This window comes from Carya illinoinensis, chromosome 9 (assembly GCF_018687715.1).
Source record: "Carya illinoinensis cultivar Pawnee chromosome 9, C.illinoinensisPawnee_v1, whole genome shotgun sequence".
NCBI classification, from domain to species: Eukaryota; Viridiplantae; Streptophyta; class Magnoliopsida; order Fagales; family Juglandaceae; genus Carya; species Carya illinoinensis.
Window position 1 is genome coordinate 7,395,847 of NC_056760.1, and position 20,839 is coordinate 7,416,685.

A 20,839-nucleotide genomic window follows, 5' to 3' on the forward strand; every position below is an offset into this window, starting at 1 on the left:
CATTATTGAGAATGATGGAATGATTTGGGTGGACGTGCCCATGTAAAAGGGTAGTGAAACATGTCGGTCCATCCGCTTTAAGTTGGCAAAACTACGACGGTTGCCTCTAACAAACGCGTCTCTGTCTCCCAACTGTTCGTCCGTGACCGCACCTCCCCATTACCAACCATATTAATTACGTTACTAATAATAATAATATAACTCTCAGGGTCACGGATGCCCTGCACCTTCTCTTTATCTTCTATTCTCTTATTATTTATTAAAATAATTTTATAAAAATAATTTTATAAATTAAAATATTATATAATTCATTAATTCTATTTTATAATTTAATAAATTATATTATATCACATCAATTTATATGATTGCCTTTATATAATTCATTTATAATTGGAATATTTTCTTTCTCTTATTGAGATTTATCAACATTTTATTTCTTACCTAGTCTCATAATATACCAGGGTTTTCTTTAATAAATAAACTTATAAATCAGTTTTTTTTTTGTTATAAATAAAAGAGGCATCTGAGAGAATTATTGCTGTAAATTAAAACTAAAGAAAGAAGTCAAAAGGCGCGTGTCTTCAAACGCGACAAGGAACAAAGCCACAAATTTCCGTTTATCCTTCAAGCTCGGAGTCAGTTTGCTCGGTTGCCGTACTCTTATTGAGCGCATATACGAAGAAAGCAAAAGGAGCACTAAGTTCTCTCTCTCTCTCTCTCTCTCTCTCTCTCTCTCTCGGCTTTTCTTTGTTTCCACTCATTCCTCCAGAGTCTACGGCATCATTTTTGGTGATCTCTCACATTATATCTTATTTTCTTTGGTAATCTTTCTTTATTCAGTCAGTGATCGGCAATTTTGATAGTGCATGAAACTCTTCAAGTTGGGTGCTTTCCGTTATTTTCGATTGTAAGTTCTTCATTTTCTTTGAACCATATGGTATTGTTGTTCTTCAGTTTTTTTTTTACTCAGTATGAGACTGTTGAAGTAATCTAAAATCTGGGCAAGAAAGCCATGTTTCACTTGATTTCAGTGACCGTTTTGTAGTTCAGTACAGTGGTTCTTTCTTCTTCTTTTTACAAAGAAAAACACTAGTTCTTCTCAGTATCGCTTTTGGTAGGGTAGGTGAAATCTAAGTTATCTAATCAATGGTTGTTTTGCTTAGTTGTTCAGAATTAACTGTCAACTGAAATTAGAAATTCTAGGTATCTGATATGAATTTATCGTCTGACTGATTCTTTTATTACGGTATCAGTTTCTTAAATGCTCAGATGAGTAAAGAAAAGGAGATGAATTCCTAGGCTTAGCTTAATCTGGGTTTTTATATCTTCTCTTACTTACAAAATTATGAAGTCTAATGTTCAGAACCGGATCTTTCTCTATTGTGCTATCTTTTCTACAGATTTTATTTCTTTTGCTTTTCTTTTTCGAATTCCTGTTTACAGCTGAGAACTGTAAGTGCTAATGGTGTTCCAGTGTTTTTGTTAAAGGATTTTGCTATATTGGAGTAAAATATCACCAGCTTCGTATTTTTGTTTTTCTTCTGGGTCCTTTTCCTGTGGCATGCTCATTATGTTTGCAGTTTCATATATTCTAATGATTATACTTTCTGTGGGATTTCAGAATTTCTGGAGAATTGGTGTTTGGAGGGATTTAGGATGATATTTGCCGTATTATCTTGTAAACGTCTATGATTTTGTCAATTGGAGGACTATGAACTAAAAGGGACTGCATAGAATTCAATTGGCTGTAATTTTTTATGGGGGAAAGAAAATTGAATTTCAATGCACCACTTCTGTCTGTGAGGCGATTTGCTTCACCCTCAGCATCTGAAGATAGAAGAAATAGGAAAATAATTGAGAATCCTCTGCCCAACAGACAACTTACTCTTCCTTTTTATCGATCAGAGTTTGATTTGGAGCAAGTAACAGAACCTGTTGCTGTTCCTTTTCGCTGGGAGAGGATCCCAGGAAGAGCCAAGGATAGCAGTGGACCTGGGCCTCAGCCTCCTGAGGAGGCCTCTGTTACTCCAAGGCTTCCTCCTGCAAGGTTTATCAATGCTATCAAAACACCTTTAGAAAAGGAATGTTACAATGCAGATAGATTAAGGTGTCAAGTTGAACCAAATTCTTTAAATGACAAGGAATGCTCCAAAGAGGGGATAAATGAGAAGGGGGATTTGGATTTGGAGGATGACGACGATGTTTATTCTGATGCACAAGACACCCTGTCTCCTACAGATTCATTCTCCATGAACTACAGTGCAAGTGGTCTGAGTGGGTCAGATGGTCCAGATGTGAAGCCTTCCGGAACATTCTCTACAGATCCACAAACTCGAGATTTTATGCTGAGTCGTTTCTTACCCGCAGCCAGGGCAATGGCTTTAGAACCACCTCAATATTCATCAAGGAAGCAAGGTGCTCCACTCGAGCAACCTAGAAAAGTTGAAAGAGTGGTTAGTGAGGATAGGAGGCTTTTGCTATATCAAAATCAGTCTGACATTATACCACTCTCTGGCCAAAATAAAGAGGAAGAACAAAGTGAAGATGAAGACAATGAGTTTGATGATCCTGGTTATAATTCAGCTAAAGGTTGTGGGCTATTCCCTCGATTATGCTTTAAGAATTCTTTGTCCCTCTTGAGTCCAGTGCCAGGGATGAAACTGAGGACTCTCACTCCTGTGCGTTCCACCCGTGACGTTGTAAGGCCAGGGAAAATGGCTCAATCTCACAGTCAAACTTCCCAAAAGGTGAACATTCCATTTTCCCTTTCTCTCTATGTTTCATGTTATTGCTGTAACTAGTACAAGTCAAGTTTAGTGCTTCCAGTCTTGTCTGTTTTCAGCATGCTTGGAATGCTGTTGATAAGTCCAAATCTGACTGTGGAGTTCAATCGGTTGAGCTGCATAAGGTTGATAAAAAGCATATTAGTGAATCCAGTCGGTTAACACGGTCTGGAGAACTGCAAACAACAGGTAGGTTATCTCCAGACACACGTTCATGGGGTGCTGGAGTATCTCCCTACAGTCAAACTGCCCAAAAGGTGAACATTCCATTTTCCCTTTCTCTTTATGTTTCATGTTATTGCTGTAACTAGTAGAAGTCAATTTTAGTGCTTCCAGTCTTGTCTGTTTTCAGCATGCTTGGAATGCTGTTGATAAGTCCAAATCTGACTGTGGAGTTCAATCGGCTGAACTGCATAAGGTTGATAAAAAGCATATTAGTGAATCCCGTCGGTTAACGCGGTCTGGAGAACTACAAACAACAGGTAGGTTATCTCCATACACACGTTCATGGGGTGCTGGAGTATCTCCCTACAGGAACAAAGCACCTCAGTCACCCTTTCGTGGATCAGTCAGTTTCCTTGGCATGCCCAAAGAAGTTGAGAACGTCAAAGCCAACAGGTTTAGTCAGCATACTGGAGGCAGCAACAAAAATAAGCAAGAATTAGGCTCAATGAACCCAGCAGTTGAGAAGACGTTGCATGTAGACACTGTAAATAATGCAGAAAAATCATGTTCAAATTCGAGCTCCTCAGTTACCCAGGGATGGATTCATCCTGCTGGCGAGTATCTGGACATTTCACCAGAGAGAAGAGGGTTGCAAGAAACTACTATTGCAGAATCCGGTTACCAAGATATACAATGCCTAAATATTGCAAATGAAGGGAGCATATTAGACCCCCTCGTGTCCATTGATGCTGATAAATCTTACGTGTCTAAAATATCACATCCAAAAGGCCAAGAAGTCACGATTGAGGACTCTGGACTGAATGAAGGATTTCATAGAAGATCTAGCTTGGAATGCTCAAAACTGACTACTGAAGGAAATCTAAATATCAGCAGTGATAAAATTCATAAAACAGATGAGACAGGAACTGCTGATGCTAGTTTTGAACGGCCCCCTGCCCACCCTCCTTTGCCAAAGTCACCTTCTGAGTCTTGGCTTTGGCGTACGCTGCCTTCTGTTTCCGCGCGCTATCCGATTCTACCTTCAAATCTTGGCACTCTAGTGGATCTTAAAAGGGAGGATCCTAAGACAACCTCCACTAATACCAAGTGGGAAACCATTGTAAAATCCTCCCATTTGCATCATGATCATGTTCGTTATTCTCAGGTAATGGCATCATTCTTCATCTTAATTGAATTAATGTTTACAACTGAGAGCAAAAGAAGAGCTAATTTTTTGTTCTTTTCTGGTTGACAGGAATTAATTCTTCCTAGTTCTCAGCAACCCAAAACTTAATGCAGAGGCCTCCCTTAGAAATCCTTAGGCCCCCATTGGCTTGTTTGATAAGTTCAGTTTTGACAGTGCAAAATATAGTATATTTCTTCCTTCCTGTCCTTTCATCGGAGATTCTTCTATACCTTGCTTCTTCTCAAGGTAAGTTAGGTGAGTGGAATTCGGTTTGCTCAATTATGTTTAATTTTTTCCAGTTTACTGTTATTAATCCTTGTAATGTAGCTGAGGCAATAGGCAGAGCAGGCGATCCTTTATAATCCCTTGCAATGTAGCTGAGGCAATAGGCAGAGCAGGCCATCTTTACAATCCCTTGTAATGGCCCTTAATCTTTTATACTGTCCACATTTTTCTGTGACATTATAGCCTTTTTGTTTGGATAATAAACGAAGATTTGGGTTCCTAATTTGAACTGAACAGAATCCTATGTACTCGCACGGCTGTAATTTTTCTGGCAAGATTTGCATGGCTGTAGGATGTTTCTTTATCTCACTCCAGTTCATGTTATGATTATGGCTGTGGTGTTCTGAAAATACATTGCCCATGATAGCATTTAAAATGTCAAGTGAGCTAGTAAAATTCATGGTCTCTGTTTATACTTTGGGCTTTGCTAGATACAGTCGGGAAATGCAGTCGGCGTGCAGTCGGCTGTACGGAATGAATAAAAAACAATTATAAAAAAATTATTTTATATTCAGGGAGACCTACATGAATAAAAAAAAGTTATAAAAATAATTTTTTTTTCATGTAGGTCCCGTATTAATTCACTTTTTTCTCCATGACTTCACGCCGACTGAATTTCCCGACTGCAAAAAGTATTTCTCTTATACTTTATAGCACCTTTTCCAGATCTTTTCAAATGGTCCTAGAGAGGCCCAATGCGGCTCTGACTTTTAAATCCTAAATCGAAGTCCTGCGAGTCATTTTGTTGGCTAAAACGGCCCGTCTGAAAATACTTGGGAAATCGTCGTTCATATTACCGAATATGTGGCCCAATCTAGAGAAATGCGAGAAGTTTGAGTGGAAATGAACGTGGAACATCACATGGTCCAACAAACAATTTACATCGTTCCCATTTGATATTTAAAAAATAAAAATAAAAATAACTATATCTTAACCAGAGATCGGTAATATTCATGAAAATCAAATATTTCTTGGTCTTTGCTTGTGTCCTATAGAATCGTCAGCTTCTCAAAGACGGACTACTCTACAGGTTTAAAATGCTCTTTGCTTGTGTCCCATCAAATGATTCAAATCAACCAAAGAAAATAAAAGAAGAAAATGTAAAGGAGCAAAGAATTAATAGGAATGGTTAAAAAAAAAAAAGGAAAAAAGAGGATTAGTTTTCTACTCAATCAAATTAATGCAAAGGTAACGACACACACATATATATACGTATATATGGATGAAAATTAAGATAAGAATTATAAGAATCAAATAAACACATGATATCCAATAAGCATAATTGACCTTTTACAACAAACATTTGCAGCGACATTTTTTGTCGTTGTTAATAATGCATCATTTGCAACAATTAAAAATAATTCATTAGAAACAGTTGCATTTGTAACAAAATTTTTGCAACGGCAAATTCTCGTTGATATTAACTATGAACAATGGATTGAACAACAATAAAATATTTTTAATTATTGTAACACGAGAATCAGTCCTTATTTAATATTTGAATGGATGATAAACTCTATCCAAAATAAGAGTGTATTCTGTTTGGTCCGGTCTGGGAGTTGGGGGTTCACGGACCAAAAATTTTGGTCCACCCTTTTCTAAATCGGGACTGGATAGATTAAATCAATCCAGTAGGTTCAATTTGATTTGGGCCAATATAAAATGGGCCAAACATATAAAAAAATAAAAAATCACATCTAATGTATATTTTGACTATTTTCAATCTATTAATATAACAAAGCCCACAATGCTTACACTTCTGAATATCAACTATTTATTTTTTATTTTGTACCTGAAAATAGCCTTAAAGTTGGGAAAATTATCAAAAGTATCCATATCTATCTATGAGAATTAACAATCATCATAATAAAGTTAAAAACAAAAATTTAGAGAAAATGAAATTAAAAAATGTAATATCATCCAAACTCCAAATAGATATAGTCAATGGGGATAAGTTAGATGAAAATCACATAATTAAGTTATATAACTATATAAAATAATATATATAAGAAATATTTTTTAAAACTAAATATATACTTCAGTCAGTCTAGTCCAAAAAAAGCAAACTCTTGGACCAGACTGAAAATCAAAATTCTAAGGTATCAATCTAGTCCAATTTTCTAGTCCAAACCAAATAATAGCTTACATCCCCAATCCAAAATGTGTGATATTCTAAGGTATCTCGCTGCAAATTGTTTTTTTTTTTTTGTCACAAATAGCATATTAGCAATGTTGCAAATACATATATTTGCAACAAATGTACATGTCATTGCAAATAAACATACTCTTTTGCAATAAATGTATATTTCATTGCAAATAAACATATTTTGCAATGAATGTACAATTATCATGAAGTTTGTTTGCAACAACGATAAATTTATTTGCAATGATAAAATTTCGTGGCTAAAAGTGATTATTTGCAAGGAGAAAAACCATTGTCATGATATACTTTTCACATGACAACATTTGCTAGGGCAACAAAAAGTGATCATTGCAAATACTTTTTTGCAACGATAAATTGACTTTTTGCAACAGTTTCTTTAATTGAAAAAGGTATTTTTGTTGTAGTGTGTGTATGTATATTATGTATGTATAAATATAGCTTGATAGATCAATGGATATACAATCTTAAAATAGACAAGATTTTCTGCATAAATGAAAGTAGAGAAATGATATTTGCAATATTAAGATATACAAATTCTGTGCACATCTTTTTTAAAAATAATAAATCTGAAACTCACATGAAGAAATTATTTTTTAATAATAAATGCTAACTTTTAAAAAAAAAATGTGTAGCCCTTACACATCTTAGAACGATATTTAGCATTACGGATAAAAGGATCACAAAATAAAGTATCACTACCAATTCTCTAAATTATCGATTAGATATTAACATATGGACGTGAAGAGAAAGGAGTACCCGGCAAGCACATACAATTGGTGGAGTACTTTCATATTTGTCTTCTGAATTGGGTAATTAATTCGCTATATGAATTGTATATATATCGAAAGATCTATTTATCATCTTTTTTGTCATCTTTTTCTCAATATTTATTAATGTGATATTAAATAATAGGCCATTAATCTGATCATTTGATCATTAACTTTTATAGTTTGTATATTATATATTTTTATTTTCTATTTATAAACTGGATAGAAAAAATGAATTTGCAACCATACCATTTGCGGCAGATTATAGCATCGCATATAAGCCTATATGTTGTAGTATTATTAATGATATGCATGCATGGAAGTGCTCCTTGGGGATTATAATTTCCAACTACACAATCCGTACAACTATACAACATGAGAATTATTTGGTTGGGCTAAAGTGCAACTATAATCTCCATTAATATATATTAATTCATAGGAGGCATTTTAATAAGATAATGAGACGCTTGCATGCCATTTAAATCCTCTAGTTGCAATCCATTTTGCACACACTTTGTGCACCCTTCTGATGTGGGGGGACAATTTTATAGAGAGAGAGAGAGAGAGAGAGAGAGAGAGAGAGAGAGAGAGAGAGAGAGAGAGAGAGAGAGAGAGAGAGAGTGCGTAAACAGTTAATGGACACCCACGAAAAAGTGTTCATTTTTCCCCACTGCCTCTATATGAGCTTGGCTCTTCCCTTTCCTCAGCAATATGAATTGAAATATCAACAAATCCTTGGAGTTTGCTGGAATTTATTGTCCACAATTGATAGCTTCTTATTTCCTATGTTACTGGCCTCGAACTCTCATTTTTCTTGATCTGCTTAACTAGAAACTCTTTCAAGACAACACTTGTTGTGTCCTGAAGCTTTTCTTTGAGGAATATTAGCTCTCTGCTATAAACCTCAACGTGCAACACACGTTGGAAATCAATAATCATAATATTTTGGGTGATGTACTTTTCCCCTATGAATATTGAAACTTGAGGTAGTATGCATAATGGTTTATTGTTTACCATGAACTTTTTATGTATGCTAATTGTCTGAAGTTCCTTAATTTCTTTTGAGGAAATGTCTTTGTAGACAAAAGAGATGAGGAACAAATTCTTTTTCAATAGCACATTCTGAAATGACTAAAATTTTAAAATGTGTGAAATTTGGATGTTATATGATCTTTTTATTGTGCCATGACTAAGAAAGATCTCCAGTTGCAATCTAATTATTCTATCACTTCCTTTTTGTTGTGTGCTACTTCACTATGAGTTCTTTTTGTTTTAGTGCAAGTCTCAGTTTTAAATTTTAACACAAAATGCGATGTTTTGAGTTATGTATGTTATGCCAGGTAGGCGGGTGTGCGCAAGGGGTGCCGGTGCCCAAGGTTGACATCATTTAGATTTTTCAGTTCAACATAAGCATAGTGAGCATGCTACGTACGTACAAGCTCGTATACTATAAATATATTTCCCATTTTAAATTGGAAAAAGCTATAGCCACTGAGGAACGTCCCGAAGATGGATCCCAACTGATGTGACTGTAGCCATGTAGATTTTTTTTAATATTAAAAATAGAAATTATAATTTTTTTTTTAAAGAATTCGACTTTCCCTCTCCCAAATTTTGAAACCCCAACAGAAAACCCCAATTAATTAACACCCTCAATGAATTAAGCGGCTTGATAGAAGTTGTTTTTACTTTCTAGACTGACTGGAAAACTTTCGAGTTATGATCATCTTCACAAGGTCTTTTTTCAGCAAGCAAATGGTAGTTCATAGAGGAAGAAAAAAGCATTACAAAACAAAATCATTACACATTAAAGTTGCAAGGCCCGACCTAGATCATTATCAGTTTCAAGGAACTAGGTTGAAGGTCGCCTCCATCCCTATTCTCTTTCGAATTGATTTCCTCTTTGACCTCCTCTTCCACATCGATTTCCAGTAGGGGACCATAACGCTTAAATGCAGCAAAAAGTATTTAAACAAAAAAGAAAAAATTAAAAAAGAAAAAGGGAAGGAGAATGAAAGGAATAAAATTAGAGTGAGTAGGAGGGATTGGGCAATAGTTATGCACAAACATTAATTCTTGCTTATATTGGTCTATAAAAACCCAAGAAAAAAAAATGCATACACAAGCAAAGAAATTATGCACAAAGACACAAGTAAAACAAAGAAATTTTTCATAGAGATACAAGTAAAGAAACTCTGTTATTGGGTGGAGGCCGATGTCGGATGGAGGATATTGTTCGTGCATGGCACTACAACAAATCAGCTTTTTGTCGTGATAACTTTTGCCGTAATAAACATTAAAAATTGCCGTAAAATATCAATATTGACAATTTCATGGCTGCACATTTATAGATAATAAAATGTCAATTTAAGTATTAAATTCGGCAAAAGTTAAATTTGTCACAAATATCTACTTATTACAGCAACTCCTATCGTTGCTAATAAGAAAAAAAATTGTCATAGATACCTCTATCAAGTTAGTATAAATTTCATGAGAAACTTTATTGCCGCGCTTATATGTTACCACAAAATATTTTTTGCATCAAGAAAACCTGTCGATATTTCTTTTTCACTACAAATAGTAATCACCACAATATATTATATTGGCAGGATACATCGCCACAATATATTATATTCCCATGAAGAGACATCATCAAAAAAAGAGTTTAACAACGAGAATATCTTTTGATAATTCTTTCTCTTCGATCAAAAAATTATCACTGCAAATTGCTATATTGGAAGAATTTATTGAAAGCCTCTCTCAAAAATTTTTGTGACAATAATTTTTGTCGATAATTTTTTTTGTTTACAAATAGTTTTGCCAATACATGTTGCCACAAATAGAAAAAAAAAATTCAAAAAAAAAATATAGACTATAAAACCGATGAAATGAGAATGAGACCCAAAGTAGAAAAAGAATGCCATAATATAATCCTAAAAGCATAAATATGAAAGCAATCAAGACTCGCAAAATGTCATATAACAATTTCAAACAAACATGTACAAACTGTGCTACCAATTTCACCAACTCACTGTCATCAAAACAACTCTGATCCATACAAAAAAAAAACTAAAATAACATGATTAATTACATTTATTAAAGACCATTACAGGAGAACTATCTTCAAAAAGTCTATAGCTGCCAGTAATCTTGTGATGTTCCCTTGGTGTATTGCTCTGCCTCAACCTATATTTATGTTTATGTTGGCATCTTCTCAACACAAACATAAACTCATATTGCATGGCAAAACATGACCTCCAAAATTCAAAAAATAAAGAGAAGCACTTACTAAATCGATACATACTTAATTACGATTAATGGACTCATTGAAGAATAAGCACTTGGAGTAAAGACAAAGGAAACATGCATACTCTATAGTCATTATTCTTGATAAGCATATCCATCTTGTGCAAAGAAAGCCAAAATCAACTTTCTTGAAAATTCTCCAAAGTCTGTTAATTGAACAGCTAAATATAAGGTGTTTCCTCTGTTTGTTGTAACTTGCATGTAAGTTCTTTGCCATGTTGTACTATATTTAAATTATTGATATAGAATTTGATATGAGGAATGTCATTAGATACTGGTATGTTAACTAGATTTCAATTATTCATGCAGAATTGGATATGAGAAACATTAGATATTAAATCACTCAATTGAAAAAATAGATTATATAAGCACAAATATTCACGGTTGATCCATTCTTAAACTTGAAATCATAATTAACATACATAGAAACCTCCTTTGTGCATTATGCCTACCCAAACAACATATGTATGCTGGAACATTTTGGAATAAATGTAACTAATAATTGAATAGCAAATTCATACAATAGAAAAAGAGGTCAATCCCATAAAAAGCATTAATTTTATTTGGTGAACTTCTATTGCTAAAGGGTTTGTAGTAATTTAAATCCCTAGCACAAGCTATAAACAAACACTTCTTGCAAACTAATCAAGCAAATAACTTCTAGGTAATTATAAAAAATGAAAATAAGAAACGACTTCTTCTTGAAAAGTTCGAAAATTACTACAAAAGAAATATCCCAATGGAAAGTACCTTTACTCTATTAAGGGGATTTTACCAGTAGATAGTGTACCCTTCAAATAATACTAAAAATGAGGTAACATAAGCATCCCTTGCATAAGTACATAAATTTAGACAACTTATGGCACAAAAGAAAGCTATGAAACAACAACTAGCCTAAGATGAACTTCTCAAATAACCAATTATTTCTGTCATTCTGACATGATGTGTATTAAAAAATTTTGACAGCAAACTAGAGTTCAGATATATGATACTTTTTATTTAGAAGAGAGACAAACTAGAGTCCAAATATATATTAAAGAGACAACTTCCACTTAAACCATGAAAAATAGCAAAATCTTTATTAGGCACCTAACCAAAGAGCACTTTTACAACATGCAGATAGTCTTTGCACATTATAAACCAGAACATGTAAAACTATAAACTCTTACAAGTGCATGTAGAAAATTTATATGCATGAATGCTACTTTCCTTTCCTGCAACCAGATAAGAAGGCACCAAAATAAAATCACATCATTCAAACTGAAGAAGAAAAAGTTTAAAAAACTTCAACATTAACCCAGCTAAGGCTTGATAAATAAATGCAGTACTAGTGGGTAGCTCTCTATAACTAACATCCAAATTATTGGACTTGATCCCCTTGGATCCTCTCTCTAAAATAATTAACATAAAAAAAGTCATTGAACATGTCCCATCTGTTATAGTAAAATTCCCTCATCGCAATAAGCTAGTTATATTACAAAAATGTCAGCCAAAGTGCTAGCCAATGCTAAATGAAAAATCTGAATCACTCAATGGTCAATGACTTCTAAATATAACCAGCCTTAACCAATAAATTAAAACATAAATAACTTCTTTTTGGAAAGTTAGAAAATAACTAAAAAAGAAAGAGTCTAGTGTGAAGTACCTTTATCCAATTAAGGGAACTTAGATATGGTAACCATCAAATGATATTGGAAAGTAGGTAACATAAGTATCCTTTGCCTAAGAACATAAATATATACAACTTATGGCACAAATTAAAGAAAGATATGAAAATCAATTTAACTAAGATTAGAAGCTCAAATAACAAAAATCTCGGTAGCATATAAATTTCTAACACTAGCAACTACTTTGGATATGAGAAATATTAGATATTAAATCACCCAATTGAAAAAAAAAAAAAAAAAAAAGATTCTACCAGCACAAATATGCATAGTTGGTCTCTTCTCAAGCTCAAAATCATAACCAACATACATAGAAACCTCCTTTGTGCATTACACCTACCCAAACAACATTTGCACGCTGCAAGTTTTTAGAATGAATTATGATAATGATTGAATAGCATAAGTTGTAGTGATAGATGCTACAACGTTGGTGCATACATCAATTTCTTCATGGAAAGTTAGAAAATAACTACAAAAAAACAGTCTGGTGGGAAGTACCTTTACTCAATTAATGAGACTTTTCTAATAAATAGCGTACCATTCAAATGATATTGAAAAGTAGGTAACATAAGTATCCCCTGCAAGCAGAATATAAATTTATATAACTTATGGCACAAAATAAAGTTATGAAAATCAAATCAACTAACATGAACTTCTCAAATAACAATGTTTTTGACATGGTGTACGTGTATTAAAAAATTTTGGCAGCAAACTAGAGTCTAAATATATGATACTTTTAGAGAGATAACTAGAGTCTAAATATATAATACTTTTAGAGAGATAACTAGAGTCCAAATATATATTAGAGAAATAACTTCCACTTAAACCATGAAAAATAGCAAAACTTTTATCAGGTACCTAACCAACAAGCACTTTTACAACATGTAGATAGTCTTTGCACATTATGAATAAATGTTACATAAAGCAAAAGGAAATCATAAGGAATAAACTAATTCACTGTCAAAATAATAAACAAAAAAGACATACTTTCAGAGCAATTAGGACAATTCTAGATTTCCATCTTCATGGAAATTATAAAAAAATTTTACCTTAGGTGAACAAGGGATGGGAATTAGGGCTTGTATTGCGTTAAAGATCAAATATGATGCTGATATTAATACCAAAAATAATGTTAGATGTCCTTTACAAAACAAAAATATATAAGAATACAGTTTGTTTGAAAACAAACTAGATGTCCTTTAAGTGAAGACCATTTGTTTTAAAACATATGAGAATACAGTTTCAATAATCGAAGAACGTTATAGAAAGATGGTTGTTTACTTTCAGATAAAATCCTCTTATTTACTTTTCTCTAATAAAAGTAAGGATGACTTGTTAGCATCAAATGCTCTAATTGAAGGCATAAGAGATTTTAGCAAATTAGCTGGAAAAATAATTCCTCTATTATTACAAAAGTATAAAATGAGAATAAGGAAGATCCAATAATTGCCTTCTTTATCCAAGAGTAAGTCCAACATTTAAACATTCCATCTATCCTCGCCAAGGTACAAATCCAAGTGTAGCACAGTAGACATTTGAACCACCAAAATGAATATAACTCAAAATCAAAATTAATTCAAACACAGATAAAATCTTCACATAGGTATTTAGTGAGTAAAGCTTCAATATTTCTACATAACACAACACTCAATGTTCAAGGTACAATTAACTACCAAAACATAGAAAAAATTGTCCACAGTAACCATAACAACCCAACCTTTTAAGTGATAATTAACTATAAAATTGTCATCTAAATATCACTTTTAAGGCCGTGCTCTATTTTCTTTATATATATAGATATAGAGCAATTAGGCCATAAAGAGAAAGAAATAGAAGACAAACATAACATCACAATGAGTTGATAATATGCATATTATCTGAAAAAGAAAGAAACAATAAAGCGAACAAGTGGAAGGAAAGAAAACATATCTACAAGCATTGGGATTTTTTGCTATTACAACCCAATTTGCCTCTTCAAAGTGAAATCCAATTCCATGATTCTGTCAAATAACAAAGTGAAACCCACATATTATTCTTCCTTTTTTTTTTTTGTTTTTTTGGTTGTACTAGGAAAACAACCAATTTTATTCATCTTGAAATTCTAAAACTCAATGCCACAAAATGAAACCCTAAGACTGAGATTCCAGAACTCAATAACATCAAAATGAAAATTTACGTATTGTTCTTTTACTGCCTAGATACAAAAAGAAACAATACTATAAAATAAAGTCAACTGCATACCCACACCATTATAAATCCTAGAGTATTTCCAAAACAAAATATCCAAAAGTATAAAAAGAAAAGACACATTATTTCAATAGCTAGACATAAGCCACCCAGAAATAGCTCTACGAAATTTGTAAAATAAGGCAAAAGGATTTGAGGTATACAATAATGTTATGAAAAACGATGACAATAAAGTGAAAGTAAATATAGAACCAGAAAACAATCATACACGACACAAGATTTACGTGGTTCGACAAATTGCCTACGTCTACGGGAGCTCCAAATGATTTTATTATTAAGAATATGATACTACAATGATGGATCAATTAATGTACGTCCACAATGTTTCTACAATACGGCCATATGATATAATAATCATATATATATAGTCAAACGGCGGAAAAAACCCTAGATCCATGTAAAATGTATGTTCGCTCGAGCGGCGTGTCGAGCGTGAGTCGAGCGAACTTCCTTCCGCATCCGCTCAAGCTCACTGTCAAGCTAATATCAAGCGTTCGAATCTACATGACTTCACTCGAGCGGTCAATGCCTACGCTCAAGTGGTATGAACCAGACTCCACAGTATTCAACAATTCTCCCACTTGGAGACTGGTACACTTGTGTATTGCCGTCTTCCTCAAACATGATATGCTCCACCTCTACAACTCACTGCCCCTGTCTTCATGCTAAAAGACCAACTGAAGTTGAGTACAACTTCAGTTTCTCAAGTGTAACACCCTTTGTCAACATATCAACAAGGTTCTTGCTTCCATAAATCTTCTCAAGTAACAACTGTCCGTCATCTAACAATGATCGTATGAAGTGATACCTGATCTGAATGTGATTGGTCTTGAAATGAAATACTGGCTTCTTGGCAAGGAATATGGCACTCTGATTATCACTGTAGAGAGTGCCTTTCTGATTCTTTTTACCCAATTCTTCCAAGAAGCCGTCTAGCCATATCATCTCCTTTGCAGCCTCTGACACTGCAATATACTCAGCTTCTGTAGTAGACAAAGAAACTATTTTAGTAGATTAGAACCCCATGACACTGCAGTACCACCAAGTGTATAAACAAAGCCCGTGGTACTCTTTCTGCTATCAATATCTCCAGCTAGATCAGCATCAACATAGCCCTGCACCTCTAAGCTCTCTCCAGAGAAATACAAACAGGTTTCTGAGGAGCCCTTTAGGTACTTCAAAATCCATTTCACTGCTTCTCAATATTGCTTTCCTGGATTACTCATGTATCTACTCACAACTCCCACTGTATGGGCAATATCCGGTCTTATGCAAACCATAGCATACATAAGTGAACCAATAGCTGAGGCATAAGGAATCTTACTCATGTAATCTTGTTCCTCATCTGACTCAGGTGACTGATTTTTGCTGAGTCTGAAGTGACTGTCTAAGGGTGTACTAACTGGGTTGGCCTTATCCATATTGAACCTGCTGAATACCTTTTTCACATACTCAGCCTGTGAGAGTTTCAACGTACCTATGATTCTATCTCTAACAATTCTCATGCCAAGGATTTGCTTTACAGCTCCCAAATCCTTCATTGCAAAGTGCTCTGATATTTGCTTTTTCAAATTATTGATCTCATCAATACTAGCCCCTGCAATAAGAGTATCATCCACATACAACAACAGAATAATGTAAGAATTGTCAAAATGCCGGATATAGCAATAGTGATCTACCTGACATCTAATGTACCATGCACTGTGCATGAAGTTATCAAATTTCTTGTACCACTGTCTAGGAGCTTGCTTCAGACCATACAAGTCCTTCTTCAGTCTGCAAACTGAATCTTCCTTTCCCTGTACCACAAACCCCTCAGGCTAGTGCATGTAGATATCTTCTTCAAGGTCTCTATGAAGAAAAACTATCTTCACATCTAACTGCTCAATAAATAAATCTTTAGTAGCAACCATAACCAGTACCATCTTGATGGTTGTGATCTTCACCACAGGAGAAAAGATCTCAGAGTAATCAATACCTTGCTTCTGCTGAAAGCCTTTTACAACAAGTTTGGCCTTGTACCTCTTACTGCCATCATGCTCAATTTTCACCCGATACACCCACTTGTTGTGTAATACCTTCTTCCTTGATGGAAGTTCTGTCAACTCCCATGTCCGGTTCCCTAACAGGGAATCCATCTCATCTTTCATGGCCAGCTCCCACTTACTAGAATTTTCATCTTGCAAGGTTTCTTCGTAGTTCTGCGGTTCTCCACCATCTGTCAACAGAATGTAATTCAAAGTAGGTGAGAAATGCTATGGAGGACGTATGGTCCTAACTGACCTGCGAACTGCAATTGTAAGAGTGGACGGTTCTGAAACTACCTGCAGAATAATAGGAGTGAGCGCACTGGACCCACTCTCCCCGTCACTCACATCTCTACACTGCACTATGACCTCTGATAGGTCATCCAATCTTACAAATTCGGACTCCTGAGGAGCTACTACAGAAGTTGTACTAGACTTATCCTTGTACATAATTTTCTCATTGAAAATCACATTCCTACTTCTTATAATCTTCCGACCCTGATCATCCCAGAAATAATAGCCAAATGCCTCGTCTCCATAGCCAATGGAATAACATTTTTTTTTTTACTTAGCCTCAAGTTTACTACGAGCATCAGAATCAATAAGCACATAAGAAAGACAGCCAAAAGTTTTAAGGTGAGAAAATTTGACCTCTTTCCCCTTCCAAATCTCCTCCGGTAATCCACAATCCAGTAGAACTGATGGCCCTTTGTTTATCAAGTAAACAGCAGTGCTGACGGCATTCGCCCAGAAAGTAGGCGGTAGTCCAGCGTGCAACCTCATGCTTCTAGTATGCTCATTAATGGTTCTGTTTATATGCTCAGCAACTCCATTTTACTATGGTGTCCCAGGAATGGTCTTCTCCATTCTGATACCCAGAACTGCACAATACTCATTGAACCCACCATCGACATACTCACCACCATTGTCGAACCTCAAACATTTCACTTTCAAGCCTATCGCTATCTTAACCATGGCTTTTCAAATTTTGAATCCATTAAATACATCAAATTTATGCTTCAAAAAATAAACACATATCTTCTTACTATGGTCATCAATGAACGTGACGTAGTAGCGAGAACCTCCAAGAGATGTCACTAGGGAAGGACCCCACACATTTGTGTGCACAAGATTCAGTCTTCCTGTCTTAGGCGTCCTGCCACTTTTTAAGAAGCTGACCTTCTTTTATTTTCCCATAACACAACTCTCACACATACTGAGATCAACTGACTTCAGTTCTGGTAGCTTGCCTCTAGACAGAAGTTCTTTCATACCCTTCTGACTTATATGGCCAAGCCTACAATGCCACAAATATGTTGTTCTCTCTCCAACGGTAGTAGCAATAATGTCAATCAAAACAGTAGTCATATATAGTGTACCAGTTTTCTTACACCAATCCAGTACCAATGTCCCTTTTGTGACCTTCTAGGTGCTATCTAAGAACGCCACTGAATGACCACACTCATCGAGCTACCCAACAGAAATGAGATTCTTCTTCAACTCAGGAATGTGCCTGACCTTTTGCAAGGTCCATTTGTTTTTGCCAAAGAGTGCAATATCAATGTCTCTCATCCCCACTACGTTCAAAACCTCTCCATCAACCAAATACACCTTCCCAAAATCATTTGCAACATAGTTCCGCATTAGCTCCTAGTGGAAAGATGTATGGAAGGAAGCCCCTGAATCCAGTATCCAGTCATCAACTAGACTATGAACTGCAAGCAATAGTGCATCATGTACTTCTTCAGTTACCATATTAGCACTATCATTCTTGATCTTCTTAAGATTTTTGCAGTTCTTTTTTATGTGGCCAGCTTTGTCACAATTCTAACAAGTCCAAAATTGGTTGTGAATAGTCTTTTCGTTATAATAAATTGATCACAAAAATCTATTTTTCTTGTAGATGGCTATAGAACCATTCTTTTAAATTAGATACAACTTATAAAACCCACGAGCTAATGCTTTGAGCTATCTTTTCTATTTAAGAGCTAGCCTAGCTAGCTGTCAAGTTTCTGATGAATACTTGAAGGTAAGACTTAGTGAATACAAAATAGAAACAGAGGAGATGAATAGAAAGACTTTCACGTTATTGAATTGATGAATTAATACAACTTACAGAATGTATTTATAGAGATAAAAGAAAATAACAGAAAAATAACTAACTTTTTATATCTTTTCCTACTTTAACCCGTGCTTCTCTAGACTTTAATTCCATTTGCTCAATTTGTGAAGCTATACTCCAACACCCCCCCTCAAGATGAGCATGTATATTAAGAATGTTCATCTTGCGAAGAGTGTGATGAAAAGGGAGAGAGCCTAAAGGCTTTGTGAAGATATCTGTCAGCTACAATTTGGAAGGAATATGGAAAAGTTTAATAATATTCTGTTGCAGCTTTTCTCGAACAAGATGGCAGTCAATTTGTATGTGCTTTGTTCTCTCATGCTGAACTGGATTGGTAGCAATGGACAATGCTGATTTACTGTCTGTATAGAGTAGTGTTGGTTGTTGATGGCTGATGTTCAAGTCTTGAAAGGCATAAAGGAGCCACTGGACCTCACAGGTTGTTGAGGCAAGAACTCGGTATTCTGCTTCTGCAGAGGATCTGCTAATGGTAGCCTGCTTTTTACTTTTCCATGAAATCAATGAGTTACCTAGAAAAATAGCAAAGCCTGTTACACTCCTTCGAGTGTCAACACACACTGCCCAATCACTGTCTGAGAAGGCCTTTAATTGTAATTCTGATGAAGATGAGAAGAATAAGCCTTGCCCTGGTGTAGCTTTGAGATATATGAGTACTCTAACAGCTGCTTGGTGATGACTAACAGCTGGTTTGGCAAGGAATTGACTCAGAACTTGAACTGAATATGCAAGGTCAGGTCTAGTAATTGTTAGATACAATAACCTTCCAACCATTCTTCTATAAGCTGAAGGATCTTCATAGAGATCAGAATCTGTTGCTGTAAGTTTAAGATTCGACTCCATTGGAAAGGCAGAAGGCTTAGCACCAAGAATTCCAGTATCTTGAAGTATGTCTAAGGCATACTTTCTTTGACAGATTGATATGCCTTTTTTAGACCTTGCCACTTCCAAGCCAAGGAAGTATTTGAGTTCCCCCAAATCTTTAATTGTGAACTTGTCATGTAAAAACTTTTTAAGCAATTCAATCTCTATCAAACTGTCACTAGCTAGTAGAACATCATCTACATAGACTAGGAGTGCTATAAAAGAGGATTCAGATTTCTTAATGAATAAAGAACAATCTGAATTTCCTTGAGTAAAACCATAATCAAGTAAAGCAGTGGACAGTTTTGCAAACCATTGTCTAGAGGCTTGTTTTAAACCATAAAGGCTTTTGAGAAGTTTACAAACTTTGTTGTCACCTTTGACAGCCAATCCAGGGGGCAATTCCATATAAACTTCTTCATGTAGATCTCCATGTGAAAAGGCATTATTCACATCTAGTTGATGAATGTGCCAGTTTTTAACTGCTGCTATAGCAAGAATTAACCGAATAAATGTGATCTTGGCTACTGGAGAGAATGTGTCAAAGAAGTCTAAGCCTTCTTGTTGAGTGTAGCCTTTAGCTACTAATCTGGCTTTGTGCCTTTCTATAGTGCCATCTGCCTTGTACTTAATTCGAAATACCAATTTGCAACCTATGGTCTGTTTGTGTTGAGGAAGAGTAACAAGTTCCCAAGTTTTGTTTAACTCTAAGGCATTTAATTCATTTTGCATAGCAATTTGCCATTCAGATATTTTGGCAGCTTGTTTGTAGGTTTTGGGTTCTTGTGTGGCTGAAATGGATACTAGAAAGGCTTTATGAGATGTGGATAATCGATTTGCAGAGAGAAAAGCAGAAATAAGATAGAGAGTACCTGAATTATCAGAACAACCAGCAGAAGTAGATGATTGATTTGCACTTGGAACAGTAGAAACATTACCACAATAATAATCCTGCAAGAATACTGGTTTTTGTTTAATTCTTGAAGATTTTCTGAGTTGTTGTATGTTTGAGGCAGATTGGTCAGATTCATTAGTATTGGAAATCTCCTGAGCATTAGGCAAAGAAGGTGAGTCAGAATGTAGAATTGGTTCATTAGGCAAAGAGGCTAGATTCTGATCTAACTGAATGATAGTAGAGGGATTATGATCTTTTCTGGTTTGATCATGAAAGAATTATGAAGTAGAGTTGGTTGGAGGAAATAGAAAGGAGTGTGTCTCAGAATATGAAATAGGTGAAAGAG

At 34.9% G+C, this 20,839-nt stretch overlaps 1 protein-coding gene across 1 annotated transcript; it reads left to right on the top strand.

The window, feature by feature from the left end:
- Window positions 1-620: 620 nt before the first annotated feature.
- On the top strand, window positions 621-4,749 carry LOC122276710. Its single transcript, XM_043086617.1, has 6 exons — window positions 621-700; window positions 841-907; window positions 1,622-2,747; window positions 2,843-3,040; window positions 3,136-4,113; window positions 4,204-4,749. Exons 3-6 carry the CDS (start codon window positions 1,758-1,760, stop codon window positions 4,240-4,242), a joined length of 2,205 nt encoding a protein of 734 aa, XP_042942551.1. The 5' UTR covers window positions 621-700; window positions 841-907; window positions 1,622-1,757; the 3' UTR covers window positions 4,243-4,749.
- The last annotated feature ends 16,090 nt before the right edge of the window (window positions 4,750-20,839 follow it).